At 51.9% G+C, this 19,271-nt stretch overlaps 7 protein-coding genes across 7 annotated transcripts; 3 read left to right on the forward strand and 4 right to left on the reverse strand.

The window, feature by feature from the left end:
* Positions 1-3,699: 3,699 nt before the first annotated feature.
* Positions 3,700-6,204, forward strand: AA0111_g8046 (hypothetical protein; the record flags this gene model as incomplete). Its single annotated transcript, XM_028654450.1, has 1 exon — positions 3,700-6,204. One exon carries the CDS (start codon positions 3,700-3,702, stop codon positions 6,202-6,204), a length of 2,505 nt encoding a protein of 834 aa, XP_028504418.1.
* Positions 6,205-7,603: 1,399 nt separating this feature from the next.
* AA0111_g8047 (hypothetical protein) lies at positions 7,604-8,645 on the reverse strand (the record flags this gene model as incomplete). The annotated part of the gene is made up of 2 exons (XM_028654451.1): positions 7,604-8,397; positions 8,588-8,645. 2 exons carry the CDS (start codon positions 8,643-8,645, stop codon positions 7,604-7,606), a joined length of 852 nt encoding a protein of 283 aa, XP_028504419.1.
* An 816-nt stretch (positions 8,646-9,461) lies between these two features.
* On the reverse strand, positions 9,462-11,167 carry AA0111_g8048 (hypothetical protein; the record flags this gene model as incomplete). Its single annotated transcript, XM_028654452.1, has 2 exons — positions 9,462-10,137; positions 10,185-11,167. The coding sequence occupies 2 exons, from the start codon at positions 11,165-11,167 to the stop codon at positions 9,462-9,464; spliced, it is 1,659 nt and encodes a 552-aa protein (XP_028504425.1).
* A 220-nt stretch (positions 11,168-11,387) lies between these two features.
* AA0111_g8049 (hypothetical protein) lies at positions 11,388-12,041 on the forward strand (the record flags this gene model as incomplete). The annotated part of the gene is made up of 1 exon (XM_028654453.1): positions 11,388-12,041. One exon carries the CDS (start codon positions 11,388-11,390, stop codon positions 12,039-12,041), a length of 654 nt encoding a protein of 217 aa, XP_028504426.1.
* A 106-nt stretch (positions 12,042-12,147) lies between these two features.
* Positions 12,148-13,006, reverse strand: AA0111_g8050 (hypothetical protein; the record flags this gene model as incomplete). Its single annotated transcript, XM_028654455.1, has 2 exons — positions 12,148-12,621; positions 12,668-13,006. The coding sequence occupies 2 exons, from the start codon at positions 13,004-13,006 to the stop codon at positions 12,148-12,150; spliced, it is 813 nt and encodes a 270-aa protein (XP_028504305.1).
* Positions 13,007-13,601: 595 nt separating this feature from the next.
* On the forward strand, positions 13,602-15,038 carry AA0111_g8051 (Obg-like ATPase 1; the record flags this gene model as incomplete). Its single annotated transcript, XM_028654456.1, has 3 exons — positions 13,602-13,676; positions 13,737-14,294; positions 14,490-15,038. The coding sequence occupies 3 exons, from the start codon at positions 13,602-13,604 to the stop codon at positions 15,036-15,038; spliced, it is 1,182 nt and encodes a 393-aa protein (XP_028504304.1).
* Positions 15,039-15,274: 236 nt separating this feature from the next.
* On the reverse strand, positions 15,275-18,336 carry AA0111_g8052 (hypothetical protein; the record flags this gene model as incomplete). Its single annotated transcript, XM_028654457.1, has 4 exons — positions 15,275-17,454; positions 17,502-17,748; positions 17,796-18,147; positions 18,194-18,336. The coding sequence occupies 4 exons, from the start codon at positions 18,334-18,336 to the stop codon at positions 15,275-15,277; spliced, it is 2,922 nt and encodes a 973-aa protein (XP_028504307.1).
* Between the last annotated feature and the right edge of the window lie 935 nt (positions 18,337-19,271).

A 19,271-nucleotide genomic window follows, 5' to 3' on the forward strand; every position in this document is an offset into this window, starting at 1 on the left:
GTGGAGAGAGGAAGACAAATATCGTGCTAGTAAATGGTGGCTGGGGGCTGGATTGAAGTAGCGAATACGTGGCAGGTGGATTAGAAAAGGCATGCAAGTTGAAGACGAAGGATGGATACTACAACCGCTGGGAGAGCCGGCTCCGTGTGGTTGGGTAGGTCGTTACACGTTTCCCGACATGGAATACGTATTCCAAATGCTAAAAATGTTGATTCAAGATAAGAATAGTGGTCACAGTTCAAACTGTTTACAGCGATTGGAAAATGCGTGATGATTGTGTTTACGATGTGCTATGTTTGGACACGAAGACTAGTTGCAGAATGTGGGTAATATTCGTATTGGACTGCGATGCTACTTGAAGTACAATATGCTCATGTTTTATCTGATACGATATGTCCTGTTGCAAACACGAATACAAACAGCATGGGAACCGAGTGTATCTCTGTTCAAATTTCTGGCAATAACTGTATCCATATGTTCTCGATCGATACCAAAGAATTTGTCATTCTTCTGAAATGCACCCTATACCTAAGATGTAATCTGAAGGTGCACGATGTACAATTTTCTGAAGTACCTGGAGAAGCAATATAGCCAATACATTTACGGTGTGATATAGCTGCACGAGGTACAGCACAGAAGAAAAGAGTTTACTTGTAACCGACACAACACAAGAAGAAACCATGACTGTTCGATAGCCATCTTCCACCCAAGCGAAAGAAGCACACAGGAATTGAGGTCTGTAATTATAGATCGAGAATACGCATGTCAGGTCAGCACTGGAGGTGGCGCGGTACACAAATCCTACGCTTCCTGCCAATCTGACATATCGTAGATCTTAGTACTTATGCAGGTAAATGGTGCAGATATTTGAGATGCAAGTGCATATACAACATAGGCGCGGTGTCCCCGAAGAGGCCCATGTCAAGGCAATGTTGATGGTGTGTAAGTGCCGAAGAGTGCAAGGCGTAACTCGGCACTTTGATCGTGCGCAGAATTGATTCGTTTCGTATAGAGCGGAGACCATAACCATTTATATGATGAGACCACTTCGCGATCGAGATAAGTTGACTGACCAGCATACATGCGACAATGTGTAATGAGGTCTGTCCTAAGATTGCGAGTACCCGCGATAACAGTTCCTCGTCTCGTGGTACCAGTTCGTTTGAGAAAGCAAGTTCCCTCAAACGAAACGTAGCCGAACATAGATCGAACGTTGCGGTCCGCGACTTTGCTTTTTCGCACGAGGGTTCTAACGTCTCGATGCTTTTTTGTATGGCCCGACGTGACGGATGTGACAGCTGCAAGTGCCGTTCGCCTGCCGTTCAGTCCAATCTCCGATACATGGGAATCTGCGCACGCATGACAACCGATAGAGAGCTTCATGCCCGGACACGTGTGTTTCCCCAGACATAAAGCCGCATGACGAAACATGCCGGCTCAGTTGAGTGACAACGAACTAATTAGCAGGCGTACCGCTGCGAAACAGAATATCGCGTGTTGGCAGCGGATATAGTGTTTCGCATAGCGAGCATGTGGGTAGGGACAAGCCGTGTTGCTCAAACACTTGGAATCCTGTCTACGCCGTAGACTTTCCCTTGAAGCCCAAGGCACCAGAATAAACACATGGAAGAGTTTAGACAGGACGCCTGGGGGCTGAGTAACGTGGCAAAGCAAGTCCTAAGATCTGACTAGAAACTTGACACTGTGTGGGACCGGGATTGCCTGATGTGTTGTTAGCTGCCAGAGAGTTGTTTTGCCGTCAGTTCACGAGTTCGAAGGAATGTCGTTTGCAGCTTGCATGAAATTGATGACGGCCAACCGCATCCTATGCCTTCCTAGTACGTAGCCGGATATTGCTGTCTCAACTCAGTGCTGTTGGCGGGGTAGGCAGCCGAATGGTTAATAAGGATGTGCGCAGCGCCACCAACGTGGTCACGGTTAAGGTTGGCTGCTGCGTAGAGGGCAATTTTAGTAACATTCAGAAGATTTCGTGATCGCTGGTGATTTCATAGACAACAATAGATCGTTGGTGTTGGAGCCATCGTATTGCGCTTACGACGTAAAGCGCGTGGTTAGCAGCTGGCGTGTTCCTAGCTGAGTCAGGTCATGCACGTCCATGAGAAGGGCCGTGGATTCTGTTTCAGGTGTCCGCTAGAGGGTCTATCGTATGCCTCCACCCATCACGAAGCCGCCCACCTGAGCGCGCGCCTCTCATACTTTTTATTGCCATCATGCCATCACACTCATCATGTTCGAATCGTCGTCACCGAGACGTGATGAGAGGTGTGACGATAGTGGGCGATAGCAGCAAACGGCGACTCGTTGTGCGCAAACCCCACAGGAAGCTAGGAGCGAGCACAAGGTGCACAGCATGCCCAGCGCCGCCAAACTGTTCGCCATAGCTTCCGGGGACATAGTCCGAACGCGCACTATCGATAGGTACTACTATGCGTGCATGCATATACGGCTGCAAACGTTTTTAGGCATATGTACGAGTGCCAGCAATGCGGTCGAGTCTACGGAGCCTTTTTTTTTGTAAGTCGCTCTACTCCGGAGCATATGGTCCCATGGCAGAATGGCGCGCGACAGGCGAGCAGAAAGAGGCAAGGAGAGAGGCGGTATGTCTTGATTCGTGAAGTGGTCGTAGGAGCGGAAATGATCAGAACCCTTGTTATGGAAGTTTCATGCGCGAAGAACGTGGGATGCACAATGAGCGACAAGATCGGCACAGCAGCGACTATTGAGGCTGGCTTGATGCCATGATTTGGTTGACTTGACTGCTGTAGAGCGGCGGTCAATAGCGTCGGGTACTGCTGGCCGTTGACCCCGCAACTCTCAACATCCTCACGGTGCAGACTCTGCTGGTACTGCAATGGCAAAGAAAGCCAGGGACATGTTCCGACACTGGGGCTGTTTCCTCGCTGCAAGCATGTGTCTTGGCTAAAATGAAAGCTAAATATTCTTGGTTAAGACCAGGGGCACTGGCGAATAACGACGACAGCTGCGCAACGTCATTGGTTTGTCTCATCATCTACCCCTGACAGTCTTCGTGTGCATGGTCACACCCTCGCTCGTGCCGTCGCCGCTTAGGCCATTTGGGAGATGCCCAAGCCCGCCCGAGTGCTGCCCTTGCACGACCGTGAGCGTGAACGGACCCTCGCAGCGGCCGGTTGGACGTCTCCCTCTCGCTCAGGCTGACCTGTCTCTCCCCAGCTTCAGCCTCCGTGCCTGAACAGCCTCACCTAGACGGCTTTCCATCTCGACTCCCGCACACCGCTGAGCTGTGCTGCCTCTCATTTCGCCATATCCTTCGTACACCTCTACGCCTCTTTGAGAGAGGGTTGCCCCGTCGCTCCCTGTGCACCCGTCGAATCGTTCCATCCTCCATCGCCATATCGAACACACTGTCGCGCTCGGTCCCGGCATCTGTTTTGGCTTCGAGTACGTTCGACACGACCATTACCTGCTGGGCCACACTAACACTGGGTTGCGCTACAGTCCCTCTTGCGCTTCTCATCACGAGCGAGTTCCATCTTTCAACCGTCGCATTCGCCTTCCAACTAATAATCCTTGGACCTCACACCTAGTCATGCCAAGTCGAGTGGAATCATAATCAGTCTATTGCTTTACGTCTCGAGTCGAGAATAAACTCACATCACGTTCGCTATATCACCGGATCGTCATACGACCAACACAATCATGTCGCTGCCAAAGCCTATTTACCCGCTCAGTGAGCACTGCTCAATCATCTACGATAAGACGCTTTACGTATACTCGCCATCTGGATTTCAGTCGTTGAAGCTTGAAGAGGGGGCAGAATGGAAGGCGTTGCCTATGGACATATCGCTTACCGGAGCACAATGCGTCAAAGCAGCACCCAAGGGAGATGCCCAGGCGGCTAAGCTGTTCATTGTTGGAGGTCGCGTCAACGAGACGGCTTCAACGTGGAATTATCCTGGACTGATGCACTACACATTCTCCACGAAGAAGTGGGATTGGCAACGATCAGAAAGCTGGAACACGCAAAATCGCGTAAACCACGGAGCCGTTTACCTCGAAGAATCCAAGGAAATCCTCGTGTATTCAGGCTCGCAAACAGACGGAGACAACGGCCCATCGTCTGAGTCGTTTGTCTTCTCTACTGTCGAACCTTACTCCGTCTCAAGTTCGCCGTCGGGTGGCGCGCCTCCTTCTGTGAACCCCATGCTTATGACCTCGGATGCGAGCACTGCACTACTAGTCGGTGGTGGCGCGACCAACACGGCGGTATGGAAGTTCAGCAAGGCGTCGGGATGGCAAGACCTCGGCGTCACTCTCACAGAACCCATCGCCAATCAAGACGCCGTCAAGTGCTCAGTAGTCACCAGCAAAAACGACAAGAGGGTCGCTCTGCAGAAGTTTGACATGAGTGCAGTACCAAACGCCGTGGAGCGAATTCTATTGATCAACAAGGATGGGTCACCCGCAGCCCCGGGAACCCTCGCTGGAGGGGACAAGAAGGGGGGCAAGGTTAAGCGAGTTACCTTGGACGACTGGTCGTCGTATAACGAGACATACGCACCGAAAACATCACGAACTGGCTACTCGTTAGCACAAGGGGATGATGGCACTACCGTCGCCAGTGGAGGTAACGCTGATGAACCCATCGCCATCTTCGAAGCGCAGGAGAACTCATGGATGAATGCGACAGCATTGTTTGCCGGACAAGATGTCCTAGTAAACTCCGTATCGTCCTCCAGTGCGTCATCGACGCCAACCCCAACAGCATCCATATCAGCCACTCCAAGTGCTAGCACGACCGGGGAAGCCGCTGCACCTGCGGGTCCTCCTAGCAATAAGGGAAAGATGCTGACCGTGCTTGGAGCCACACTTGGTACGATCTTTGGCATTGCGTTCATCCTAATCCTGATTCTGTTCTGTCTCAAGTACAGGAAGAACAAGAGCAAGCAGAATCCAGGTTACGTCGAGAAGAATGACCGGATGAGCTTTGCCGACCGTGGTGCCGCTTTCATGAAGGAGGCTGGCGGATCTGTCGTCACTTACCAACCCAAACACAACAACGACTCACTAACATCGCTTGCCATCATCCAAGGACGAGGTGGTGGTCACAAGAAGAACGTCGCAAGTGACGCCAGCACAGCAGGACTAGTCAAGAAGAGCAGCCCACTAGGCTACTCTGATGGTTACAATGAGCCCTACGAGCTTGCCAAGTTCGACCTGAAGCCGGAGCCTGTTGAGCCCATGGTTCGCCAGAACTCCAGTCGGAACGCTAAACCTGCACCAAGAGCTCGCAGCTCAGGCTGGAGTAGGTACTTCGCGAACAACGAAGCTACGAACCTTGCTAGTGCACCACCTGCTGACCGATCGACCTTCGCGTCGGACCGAACAAGCACCGGTAGTCAGTCACAGTACACAAACTCACGCATGTACAGCTCACGACCATCACAACACATTGCTCCACTGGAGATCCCCAAGTTCAATGATGGCCAGCGTCTGAGCCGAGTGGCGAGCGGAAGTCCGACGCTTGGAACCCCCACTAGCAGTCTGCCCGGCCTACCACATCAAGTTCAACCCATGCAAGCTGAGCTCGCCCGTGCGAACTCCAGCGCTAGCTCAGTATCCGCTCTCAGTCACGACGATCGTCATTACCTACGCGATCCAGTAGAGAGCTGGACCCCAATGGGTGATGACCGACGCACCAGCAGTCAGTATACTGGTAGCATGGTCATTGATCCTAACAACAAGTTCCATGGCACCAGCTCATATTATCCCGATGGCACAGAGTCGTTCTATCCCAAGAGCAACTTCAGCTCCTTCTACCCCGGACAAGGCGACAACTCACCAACTGTTCCTGACATGCGAGACAGCACGTTCACCATGTTCCCGTCTGGCAACGCGCCTCCAGCACCGAAAGACGAGATGCCCAAGAGCAAGTTCAGCTCGATGTATCCTGCGCCGCCACGTCTCGGTCTTCCACAAGATCGTGAGAGCACCGCAACGGTGTTCCCAGGTGGCCCAGGTGGCGCACAAGGAGGACAGGTTGAGCAGGCATTGCCGAGCCCGAAGTTCAACTCTTTCTACCCACCACCAAGAGTCGGACACGAAAGCTCAGCAACATTGTTCCCGGGTCCTGGCCACAATCAGCAACCGAACGCGAAGGAGCAATCGGACATGTCATGGCTGAACCTCGGTCAAAGCCGTTAAGTTCTTTACTTCAATCTAGCCTGTCATCACGCCTATAATGAGCCCATGCTCCAAGCAATCTTTATCCACCGTCCTCATCTCCCAATACACATCCTCCACCCTCTCGAAAAGTAGCATCATTCCAGCGAACGCATACCTCTGTACAGCAGATCTTTCTTTCTCGAGCATAGCATTCATCAGCGCCGGGCGTCTTTTCCCAAATCCCTTGTTACCAAACACGAAGCGTTGTCGAGCTTCGCATTCAGTCGCTACAGATACCCGACGCCAACCTCACCACAGCGCGTCAACCATCCCCCAACTACCAACCCCGCCGATCACCAACCTCTCTCCTCTCGAAACGGAAGAGTCTCAGTTGTAAATAGAACACTCTTACCCCACAAATTCCTTTCTTTTCTCATACACTCTTTTCTTTTTCCTCGTTTCCTGATATCTCTTTTACTTTTCAACTTGGTCTGTGTCCAAAGTTACCTTTTGGATGCAGCATCATCTTGATCCTGTTGTTATTGTTGGCTGTTGTGTTATCGCAGATCTACGGATCTGGATATCTTTGTTTTTCAATGGCGGCGTCGTGCAAGATGGAAAGATCTCCTCCTGTCTTGTTCTCTGTTGTTGAAGGTCGCTCGAGTGTGAGTGAGATGGGAAGGTAGTAGCTTAGCTTGTTCCGAATGTTTCGCATGCAGTGCGAGGGTTACGTTTATTGTTGACGTAGTGGCTGACTCGAGGAATTGGATCGGACGTTAATACTTTAATGAAAGAAGCGAGTGTAGTACCAAAATATCGTGTCTGTCAATGTGATGTTCGAATCAACAGAGTGACACACTTGCGCTTAATATAGTTCAGGAGCGATTGCACAATGTAAGAGGGAGAAAATGAACTGGTACGTTAAAATATTCCACTACTCTGTAGCCTACAACAGTACAGATAGAATTATTATCTACATACGCATATAAGCTAGAAGACGGGGCATGGCAGGAAGGTTGATCAGGACAGGCTCATCGCGATCTCGAGAATTCTAGATTGTATGAGGATGTCCTGGCCATCGAGTCTTGGATGTGCCTCGAGACCTTCATCACGCGTAGATTCATCTTCGGGTCTGGCCACGTCTTTACTCTCAGACTCAGGTACAGTAGCACCGTTGTCGATAACTGTTTGGTATCGTCTCTCGACCACTTCGGCTGCTGACCCCTCGTCTTATAATACCATCTTGATCTCACTGACTAACGTCGTCCGAGGAAGTTGTCCGAGTCTTTGTGCATATTCGTTCACTGAAGTAAACCATACTATTGTCTTTCCAGATCGCAACTCTAGAAGTCTATCGGCGAATGAACCACCGTCCACATTAAACGTGATATTCCCCCAACGCCCTGAGAATGCCGTACCATCCCTTTCCACCCCAAATCTAATTAACAACCCTCCTCATCTGCGCCGCCTGTCTTGGCTCAATAAACAATGCCTCTGCCTCCGTTAGGATGAGCGGCTCCTTGCCCTCCTTGGGAATCGTCTCCAACCAGCCCTTGACCCATGCTTTCCTCCCCTCAACCTTTGTCGTCTCCGCCCTTAGAACGACAATCTGCCCCGCCATGCACGGCGCCTTGTATGTAATGTTTAAACTGGCAGTGACACCTACTTTGTTGGGCAAAGCAGGGAAACAGCATCGTGCTAGTCCTTCGTCCAAGAGCGTGGCTAGGAGGCCTCCGTGGACGATACCAGGGTGTCCGCAGAGTGCTTCACCGAGATATTGCAGAGAAACAAACGATGAGCCGTCTGCGGTGCTGAATTGTAGCGGTGGGACGGCGATTTTGTCGGGACCGAGTAAGGTGCCTCCAGTCAAGTTTTGTGCTCGCAGACCCTCTGGGATCTTAAGGTGGGGACGCGAAGGAATGTATTTGGGGTCTTCGAGTAAGGATTTTGTGATCGGGTGCTCGAATATGCTTCGTTCTATTTCCGCGACTTGTTCTGTGGAGGGCTTGAACATTTCCAAGGTCTCAGCGTCGGTGGGTGGGTTCGACAGGTCCCTGAGGGACTCGATTGCGGGGGCGCCGGCCATGATGAAGCCGCCTGTGAAGGTGAGAAGGGTGAGAGCGAGAGCGATAGGTAGGCGGATGTAGATTGGGCGTTTGGCCTTCTGGAGATTTGGATTGGGTGGTGGTGGTGGTGGTGGCGTTGATATGGGTTGTGAAGTTTGCGATTCTGCTACAAAAATGTTAGTTTCGATATTCTTCTTCGATTCTAGTATGACGACAAGATGGTGGTCCAGCCCACCCAATCGAGAACAAGGAAGACTTACAAACAGTACTCTGCCACCTAAAAATCCTCCTATCTGTACCACGACCAGCCTTTATACAACACCGGCCGACTTCGCGCGGGGCCAATGCCCTCCTACCCCCGAGTCCCAGACTCCGACCCACATGCCCAGATAAGGTAGACCTTGCGGATATCATGGTTACGTATCTGCGCGGCGCCTAGAATCAGAAACTTTTCCTGGGCTAGAGGGAAGTCGGTGAGCGTTTGGTAACATCGGAGGTTCCGCGCAAGCTCGGACTCTTCGGAATTGAAATGCCTCGGCTGAGTGAACGCGGGCTGTTGGTTCGACTTTGTCAGGGGAAATTCGGTTCGACGGCAGCCAAGATAAATACTATTGGAATGTCGTCGACTGTGTCAGTGTTTTGGTGCGTACTTCGGCCGATGAAGGACTTGATCAAGGCTGAGGAGTCTGGCGTGTGTGTTCCTCCCCTTTCAAGTTGAATGGGTTGGCGCCAATGCCTACCACACCACTAAAACATGTCTCTATACGCATTGCTTGTGACAACAGGTATGCTATGGGCTTAAGCAACCTCACTTCGAAATCTGATAATTATCGAAAAGAGGAACATATGTCCTAAGGGGACGCACAACGTACGAAGTGAGGTTTGATTTTTCTCAATTCCGTCTTCAGGGCACATTCCTCATGCTTTACACGTGGTATTTCCACTCCACCGATCCATCAAGTCATCATACTATACATACAGAGTAGAGAAGTGTGTCATGTAGGACGCCGTACTCTTCTACAGCATCCGTCTATCCACTTCCATGACCCATTGACGAAAACAGAATAGACCCCATGTAGAGGCCAGGGACTATAGTAAAAACAGAGCAATAGCTGTATCTTTTTAAGACGCCAAAGATGCCGGAAGAACATAAGATGCGCGAAAACATGGCGTATTCGTACAGGGTGGGAACACAGGTTTGAAGGAAAAAGGGATAAGTTGGCGACTCGCTCAGTAGTAATCCCTGGCACTCTTCTGCAGCTCGATCAATCTCCATCCTCGTGTTTCGGGGTTGTTCACGTCTTCTGGTATCCTGGTGACACCAATAGCGTATGTGACTTGTTGGACCTTGTCATCCATGCCGGATGCGAGTTCACCAGACTTGGCGTTGCGGTATACGTGCACTTCTTGTGTTCTGCAGGTAAGGATGAAGACTGGGATCTCTCCTGGCTCCAGCAGTTTCGCGTTCAGGACATCAACACCACGGATATCGACGATCTTTCCGTCAGACTTCAGACCTGCGGCTTGGTATTGTTGCATCAGCGCTGCGTAGACTGAGTATTGTGCTGCTGACAACCACTCTTTCAGGACTGCGATATCGCCCTTGACGTATGCGTCCAAGACTTCTGGGAGGATGTACTCGCGCATCTCGGTCAGGAAAGGTTCCATCTGGAAGTTGGGGTCCATTTCTCTGAATCTCTTAATGACCATGGCCGTCTCATTCTCCGCGAAGAAGCCAGTGATGCGGTCGGTGATACTGCGGGCAGTCTCGATGAGGGGGTTCTCGGACTCCCTGTAGACGGTCTTCATGCCGAAGAAGCCCTGGGCGAGCTTTGAGTTATCCTTCCACTCTCTCCAGACTTCCTTGTACTTGGCGTCCTTGTGCAGAGTGACATTGGTACCAGCGCTGCGAATTGTCAGTCGAAGCTTTTGAGCTACTTGGAAAAGTCTTACTTTGGGTCTTCTTCCATTGGCCCCAAGGTCCTACCACCTGTTCTCTGGAGTTCGTTGAGTTCGCGCAGCTCACGCCTCTTCCTACGCTCCTCCTTCTCGACCCATCCACCGTATCTTGACGAGCTACCATCATCAATGGTCTCCTTCACAGCCTGGAAGGCCTTGGTTTGTCGCACTGGTCGGGTTGCGTACTCGAGGCCACTTCCGGTAACCCTAGCAGCAGCGCGAACGCCCTTGACCGGCATGGTGTCCCATGTCCACGCCGCACCGTGACCGACAGCTGATGCTGTGGCCTTCAATGCCTCGGTTGTCTTTGTCTTGGCGGCTTCAGAAATCTGTCCAGCTTTCTGAACATTAGGATTCTGCTGGAAGTCGTGTAGTGCACCACCCAACTGCTTTGTACCCTCATTCCAGTCCTTGGAGGCCTGGAACTCCTGCTTCAAGGTCTCGGTGAAGACTTGCCATGGTGTCTTGTCACCGTGGGGTGGAGGTGGAGGCGCGTCCTCCTTCTTTTTTTTCTGACCCTCCTCGCCCTCTTTCTGTTCACCAGATTCCTCCTCTCCATCCTTCTTCTCTTTGGCTTCCTCGCCCTCTTTCCTTGCCTGGTCGCCTGCAGCCTGCTCTGCTGTGTTGGCCTCAGAGTCTGTAGACTTGGTGGACTGGGGCTCCTCGTCCTTTACAGGTTTTTGCTTTTGCGCTTGCTCGTACAGTGCGGGGCGAGAAGAGAAGTGGCGGGCGTATGCGGATGACGTGCGGAAGAGAACATCTTGGGGCAAGAACTCGCTGCGGAGGAAGCGTTGAGAGGAAAGTGTGGGTGTGGGTGGGAGTGAGGTGCGTGCGGAGGGGACTTGCGAAGCTCTTGGCAGTGTCGATATCCGTCTATACGCTGCAGCTCTTCCATATGCGCTTGCAGGCGTAGCAGCGGCGGGTTGTATGCTCCATCGCGCAGTGGCGGCGAATGTGTTTGCTGTTTGGGGCCTCATGCTCTAGGATTGAACACAATAGGACTAAAATTAAATTGAAGTACAACCGGCCCAGAGGGAATGTGTTTAGAAAGTGGGCGCGGCAAATGTTGGGTGAAGGACGTCAGTTTCGGCATCGCCATCTTTTTCCGCGGTAGTGCCAAGCTCGCAACTTTCTTCGACCTTCTAGCAAGTCACTGCATCCGCGAACCTCAATCGGGGCATCGATACCGCCTCCAACATGGCTAGCAACACCACCTTACGGACGTTTCGATCGCTCACATGCACAATTCGCGCATCATGTCAACACACGCAGCCTCTGCGACCCTTCTCCCACAGCACACGAGCCCTCAATGCGTCTCCCACCGACCGCAATAAGCCCTCTTTGTCAATGGACAGTCTTCTCGGCAATGTGTCACGCAACTTCAAAAACGCAGGTCCTGACCACTTTGGGAACATAATACCCAACGCCGACGGGACCCCGGGCTTCAAGAATCTTGCACCACGCGAGTGGGAAGAGGACGACAAGCACAAATTACACGTTTACGCTACCAAGCACAACACACATCTGTGTCTCACACAGCCAAATCGCAATCCCCTCATCTCGGTATCGTGTGGAAACATTGGTTTCCGGAAAGCGGGGCGCGGGTCATACGATGCTGCCTACCAGCTCGCAGCTTTCCTCATGAACCGGATTCAGGACAAGGGCTTGCTGCCACAGATTCAGAAGTTGGAGTTGATTTACAGAGGATTTGGACCAGGCAGGGAGGCAGTCACAAAGGCGATACTGGGTTCCGAGGGAAAGAGGATACGGCCGTTGATTGTCAAACTAGCCGACTCTACGAGACTCAAGTTTGGTGGTGTGAGGAGCAAGAAGCCAAGGAGATTGGGTTAGAGTCTGTGAGAAAGTAGCAGTGTACGATGATAGTAGGACCACTTGAAGGCATGCATCACAAAGAGCAGTGTATAGTGGCCAAGGGCAAATTAGACCAATTCGAGAGTCATGTCAGATTTTTCGGCAATGGTGCCCTTTCAGCGGGTGGAATAGGCCGACCACTAGAATCCGTTTCCGCGATGTTGACAAGCCTGGGTGCAAGATTTCCAGCCTCATACCTAATAGGCCCTCTTGCGATTCCTTGATCACTACGACTACTTCCAGCAGAATAGCTCTCGTTTCCCCAGCCCCTTGCCTCCTCAGCGGTGCGATGGCGTTCTCGTTCTCGGTCGTGCCGCAGCATCGACGCTCCTTCGTCTTCGAACTCCTCGTCAAGCAACTCTCCATCAGCAGTATCATAATCCGGTGGCGCTATCCATTCCCGTGGTACAACGCATGGCAGAGCGACGCCGATGCTAGCGGCACGATTCAGATAGCTTGGGGCTGGGCGACCGGTGAGCTTTTCGCAGAGGTAGGACGTGAAGTGGTTGCAGTTCTTGGTGAGGAGGTTATACGATGTTCCTTGAAACTCGTGCGAGGCCTGTGACACGTTAGCCAGTTCTCTGAATACGAATGCTATTGCATACCTCTTGGATGATAGCCTCTAGTTCTTCTTCAGGCCGAAAAGAGAAGCCATGTAGGATCGCCTGCTTGAAAGTACCACCTGGGGGTTCTTGCCCAGGTTTTGTCCAGTACACTCCCGTTAGATCCCGCCGGTCATGCCCGCCATATGCATATTCCCTGTCGCCAATAACAACACCCGTATGTAGGAGAGAACTTCCAATCGCCCAGAGCACAGTGGCGACCTTGCCGGGGGGTAGTAGATCATAGACGTGTATGGTGACCTCGGTTCTTGTAAGTGACAGCGTACTCCTATGGTTGCCGGAGCTTTTGCGCGAGGGTTTTGGTCGGGCAGAGGACGACATTTTGTGTAAGTGTGGTGAGATGTATGGATGGGTGTGGTGCAATGTTTAGAAATCAAGTGTGGTATCTATTGCGATAGGTATCTCTCTACGTTTGGTACCGAAGATGGAGGGTGGGGTATCATAGACGCTGGTAAAGGACGCTGAATGGTGTGAGGTACTGGTGCGGGGGCGGGAGGGTAGAGGTCAGTGAGCGGGACCAGCCCTCGAAGTAATATGCGGAGATGGAGGTATGGGCGGTGATGTCGACGACGAACTGCCCCAACCGCCCATGCTCTGGCGATCTGCACTGGACCAGGCGCTTGCCGCGTTGGAGCAAGCGCCGCACGGACGCCACCCTAGCCACATAAACTCTTGAAAATTCGATTGGACCTCCAGCCTCTGCTTGTTCCAGGAAAATGCATTTCGGCTGCTAATGCCCCTCACGCCGCCTCTGACGACCTTCTCTTTCTCTTCTTTGATACCCACTTTTTACTCTCCGGCAGCAAGAACTGCCTGTCATTTTTCGGCCTCTTTACACTCTTCACCTTCTCCCACCAAATTTTTCATCGCCTTCACAGCCGCTCGCACCTACGCGTCCGCGCCCAAGAAGAAAAAGATGCCTCCCAAGAAGCAAGTCCAGGAGGTGAAGCTTCCGCTCGGCAGGCCAGGAAACAACTTGAAGACCGGTATCGTGAGTGAGAGCCCTACATAGCTTGCCTCGTCGCGTTCTCACATTAACAGTGATTGCCAGGTTGGCCTAGCAAACGTCGGCAAGTCGACTCTGTTCCAAGCCATCACCAAGTGCTCTCTTGGTAACCCCGCCAACTTCCCATATGCCACCATCGACCCAGAAGAGTCGCGCGTCATTGTCCCAGATGAGCGCTTCGACTGGCTGGTAGAGCACTACAAGCCCAAGTCGGTCGTTCCTGCCCACTTGACCATCTACGATATTGCTGGTCTGACGCGCGGTGCCTCCACTGGTGCCGGTCTCGGTAACGCCTTCTTGTCGCACATCCGTGCCGTCGATGCCATCTTCCAAGTAGTCCGATGCTTCGACGACGCCGAGATCATCCACGTTGAGGGTGACGTTGACCCGATCCGTGACTTGGACATCATCGCCGAGGAGCTGCGCCTGAAAGACATTGAGTTCACTGAGAAGGCACTCGTTGCTCTTCAAAAGGAGACAAGGAGAGGCGGTCAGAGTTTGGAGATGAAGAAGCTCAAGGAGGAGCAAGCCACAGTCGAGAAGGTCCTTCAGATGCTCCAGGACGGCAAGGATGTCCGGAAGGGCAACTGGTCACCTAAGGAGGTATGTACATCTTATTTCTCTTTCTCACACCCCCTGTTAGAAGATGACAAAGAGCGATTGCTCTATAATCCCAGCTCTCTGATGGCCCATTAACGCTGGGCCGTTCTGAAGTGAAGTCCTACTCTGATTAACAATATCCCAACTACATCACGTTTCTGAGATACTCCTTGCAAGCATATACTTACAGTTTGCTAGGTCGAGCACATCAACCCTCTTTTCCTCCTCTCAGCTAAGCCCGTCGTAACCCTCGTCAACTTGAGCGAGAGGGACTACATCCGCAAGAAGAACAAGCATCTGCCCAAGATTGCCGAATGGGTCAAGACCAACGCCCCTGGTGACCCAATCATTCCCATTTCAGTACAACTTGAGGAGCGCCTCGCTGTCATGTCTGACGCGGAGGCTGCTGAAGAGCTCAAGACCCTCGAGACCACGTCAGCGCTGCCCAAGGCCATCCAGACCATGCGCAAGGCTCTTCAACTTGGTAGCTTCTTCACCACTGGTACCGATGAGGTCCGACAATGGACAATTAGGACTGGCACCAAGGCGCCACAAGCTGCTGGTGTCATCCACGGTGATTTCGAGAAGACCTTCATCCAGGCTATCGTATACAACTACAGCGCACTGAAGGAAGAGGGAGATGAAGCCACTTTGAAGGCAAAGGGCAAGATTATGACAAAGGGCAAGGACTACGTTGTCGAGGACGGTGATGTTCTCCTCATCAAGGCTGGTGCTGCTAAAGCATAAACAGCTTTTTTGAGTCTTGTCCACGTGTGTATGTGTTTATGATCTACTGCCATCTTACGATGAGCTACATGAAAAGCAGCTAGACTGCACTGAATGAATGAAGATAAACATACCCACAAACATGATCTTTGCACATCATGCTGTGATGCTTGAATACTGACGTTTCTATTATGAAGAGCTAGAAATTTTCTTAGCAGATATCTCTATCCAAATTACATACCTCTTCGCAAGCCCAACTACTTCGCCTTGCCTTTAGTCTCAACAAGCATCCAACTATTTCCACAAATACAATGCTTGCTCACACCCAGCAAGTACTGATAGTGTGCCGCAGTATACCCTGGCAAACCAGGCACGACATCCTCCATACACGCACCACATCTAGTACACTGCCTGAGCAAATTCCTTCTCTTTCTCTCCCCCCCCGCCGCATCCCCGTTCGCTCCAGCAGCACTATTGGTACTATCGCTCCTCCCACGATTCCCTCCACCCGTCGCACTCCCCACAGGATGAACCCAAGTCCCCGTGCCCCTAATAATCATCTTCTGACACACATCCACAACGTGCTGCTCATGCCATATCCTCGCACGCTTGCTATCCTGGAAACCAAGCCACGTGGTATCGAAGAACATGAGTTTCCCCATGTCGAGTTTATCAGCCAGACAGCCGTTTTGCTGGTTGCTGTTCCAGAGGGTATCTGTGACGAGGCGTTTTGCTGCGGGGAAGAGGATGTCAGGGATTTTTCCTAAGAGGAGTTCCCGCTCGATGCTGTTGCGTTGCATGTCCGTTAAATTGCGCTGTTTGTAGATGCCGCGGACATGATTTTGCGTTTCGCTGATGAGCACTTCAAACCAGCGGTATTCGAAGGGGACTTCAGTTACGGCTTGGTCGAGGGGGGAATATAGCTTTTTGGCTTCTGGGGTCTGGGGCGGCCCGGAAGGGCTGCCTTCTTGAGGGGGTCGGACGTAGGCTGCTGCGCTGCGCTTTACCCATTGGATTGGTTGAGCCCAGAGTTTCATCATGGCGCGGGGGAAGGCAGAGAGGAGGAGCAGGAGGGCGGGTTTGTTGAGCTCGTGAATCTTTTCTTCGAGCACAGAGCGTGTAAGCTCGGTGCCGGCGGGGAGGTCGGATATCGCGCGGCCGATGGTGAAGAGCTCGTCGAAGATGTATGCCATGAAGTGCATGGTCCATCTGCTTGTTCCGATCATTTGTGGTACACCTTCGGGCTTGAGGTTGTTCTTTGATGTATCGCCATGCAGGCGGAAGATGGTGGTCAGGGTTTGCGTGACGAATCGTATATTGATAATCTGCCAGGCCATCTTGCTGCTTAGGGATCGTTCGACGGTGCCTTGAAGGCCGAGAAGGTTCATGGCCGAAAGCGTCTTTACGAAGAAGGGACCGCGACCAAGGAGGAGAAAGTGGTTGCTGGAAGTGTCGTCCACACCACAATCAATGTTGACTTGGAGTCCTTCGAAGAGGAGGTTGATGAAGTCATGCTTGCGTTTCTCGCTAAGGGAGCTGATGATAGCGAAGATGTCGTCGCTAGAGTAGTATTGGTTTGCTGCCGAGGAGGACTGTAGGATGAGTGCTGCGAGTGCGGCGGAATGCCGTGGGTCATCGTCGTCTGACGAGAGGGTACCGTGAGAGTATTCCATGGAGCGTAGCTTTGGGTTGCCGTCCAACTGCATGCATACCGCCATGCAGTGATTGGGCGACAACGCAACGTGTAACGAAGGTTCTGCATGTTGGAAGACAAAACCAGCTTGTAATAGCGATGTTACAGTATCGGTATTGTCATCTGGCATGACTACTTCCATAGTGGATCGCTTCCTGAACTCGATAGCACCATCGCTGTAGGCGAACGCCAGGAGCATGTTATACCATATCGGACAAAAGTCCAAGACGACGCCATGCAGGGAGAAGTCAGGCTGCCTTTTCAGAAGAAAAGTGTTCTGCGCAGGTGTTGAGCTTACGCTCTTCTTCTTCGACGTTACTTGATCAAGGCTAGAATGGAGTTGACTGTGCTGTTCTTGATGCACTTCCCATTTGACGATGATACTGTAGCGGGTCTCGTGGGCGTTGAGATCGTATGATATAGGATTTGGTGGCTTGCAATATATCGCTTGAATGGTAGGTATTGAGCCGTCGTCCTGTTCGGGCGTAATTGGAAGAAAGTTGAGATGTGTAAGTTGAGCAGCAGCAGCGCCCCTTGATACTGTCCCGTTACTCAAGTCGTCGTTCGCAAGGTCAACAGGATTGCAGTCGTCTTCCAAAGCAATTAGTGAGACCTGGATTGATGGCTTTTCGAAGGGGCCTGCATTCTGGCTCCGCTTGTCTGTCGGCACATTCCAGACTGTCTCGACTCGGTACAAGTGTAACCGCCTTTTGACATCATAAGCTGCCAACAGGAGAGTGTTGTCTGTATCGAATTAGTCTGGTAACTTCAGGGATTGAACCGAAATTTACCATTGTTGGACGCAAATGCTGCATGGGTGAATGACTCCTTGGTTGAGATCATAGGCCCAAGCTGGGCAGAAACCTCTTGCCAGTGGTTATCAATCTGCTGGAAACGAAGCCTAAGTTCGCCATGTCTCTTCAGATACACAAAAGACGCTTTGCCGTCTATAGGATGATGAGCGTTGTTGAACATGTGTTGCTTGATGTTCCATTTCCATTTGCCTCCTTCTCGCGCAGCTGACCAAGCGATGAGATTCTACATGCATATTAGAACCACACTGCTGAATACCTGAGAAGTCATACCTTCTGTGCGTAGGGCAGGATGGCTAGCCAATGCATCCCAACGACAGCATCTATTTCAGACTCTGGCTGAGCTACTTCGGCTCTAGTGAAATGCATGCGGTCCAAGGCCATGGCGCATGAGAAGACCATGACTCGACCTGCATCATCCGTGACAGCAAGATCATTGCCTAGGTGGCTCCATGACAAATGGGTCAAAGGGAAGACTTCGCGGCCTTGCGGTAGCTCGAGAGGGACGCTTCTTCCGAGATCCCATTTGCCTGATTCAGGGTCGCGTGAGAAGATCTTTAGGTTGACAGAGTAGCCATCTGGATTTATGTACGCAACACAGCCATTCTTGGACCAGGCTATCTTCCTATCACTTGTTAGTCAAGGCAGTAGACTTGCCCCGGCCCACTTACTGGCAACAGCCAATAGACGCAAGCTCGTCGAGTCGGCCGTCGAGCCCTTTGACAGGCGGCGTTGTGTTGATCGTCTGTATGTTGACATGTTCTGAGTCTCCAAACAGATCATCCACGTCCATGTTGTAGCTTGCACCGTCCATGTTGGTGGGATGGCTATGCCAGGCGACTGGTTGATTGAGAGATGAGAGCAGTCGCGAGAATAAGAGATGGGAATGAGCTTGGCAAACAAGGCCGCACTAGACGCAACACGAAGGTGGTGACGAGCAAGTCGTCGGGTATCACAGAGACTACAAGGAAACGGAAAACAAAAATTCAAGACCGTGACGGACGCGGAGAGTCTCAGAGGTTGATGAGGCTGCACTCCGGTTGTCTGGGATCAGCTCGCGGCAGTAAGCGATGAGCTAACGATGGCTAGCGCGGTTCCATCTGGTGTGCTGTTCGTGAGAGCTTCGCGCACAATCGTCATCTCGAGCTGTCATCGCTCTCAGAATGCCGGTGGAGGTTATCGCAAGAATTTGAAACATAATGCGAGTCGCTCCCATGCGCTATACGATGTCAGGATTGTCACGGTCTAATAAGCGCATTGCGCCGATCCCTAAGAACTTGGGAGGGGTCGCATGCGCCGTGGCTGTCACGGCATCTGGGAGAGCATGATAACGTGCCGTCCGAATGGAAGCATGACAGATGGAGACTTGCTCCAAAACTTGTCTTTATACTCCATGTCTACGGCTTGCACACAGCTCTCGAGTGTTCATGTAACGATTCTGCCGATCGATCAGTCAAGCACAGACGTGCCGCAAGCGTAAACATGTCGAGTGTTTAGGTTCTTTTCTTGGCATGACTACCCGGCGCCCATGGTTGTCCAGGTCAACCAGCGTTCGCCCGTCATCGCATCCACCGCCAACCTCTTTACACCTCACACCCACCCCTTCACCTCCACCCACAGACGCGTCTACCCCGGACGCGCGCCTGTCCTATTATTATCGCGCTTTCTCGGAGCCTCACAATGGCCTAGCGCACCTCTTCCATCTGACGGATTTCCTCTACGGGGATCCAAACGGCAGCGACGGCAGCA

Source organism: Alternaria arborescens, assembly GCF_004154835.1.
Source record: "Alternaria arborescens strain FERA 675 chromosome Unknown contig_19, whole genome shotgun sequence".
Classification (NCBI taxonomy): domain Eukaryota; kingdom Fungi; phylum Ascomycota; class Dothideomycetes; order Pleosporales; family Pleosporaceae; genus Alternaria; species Alternaria arborescens.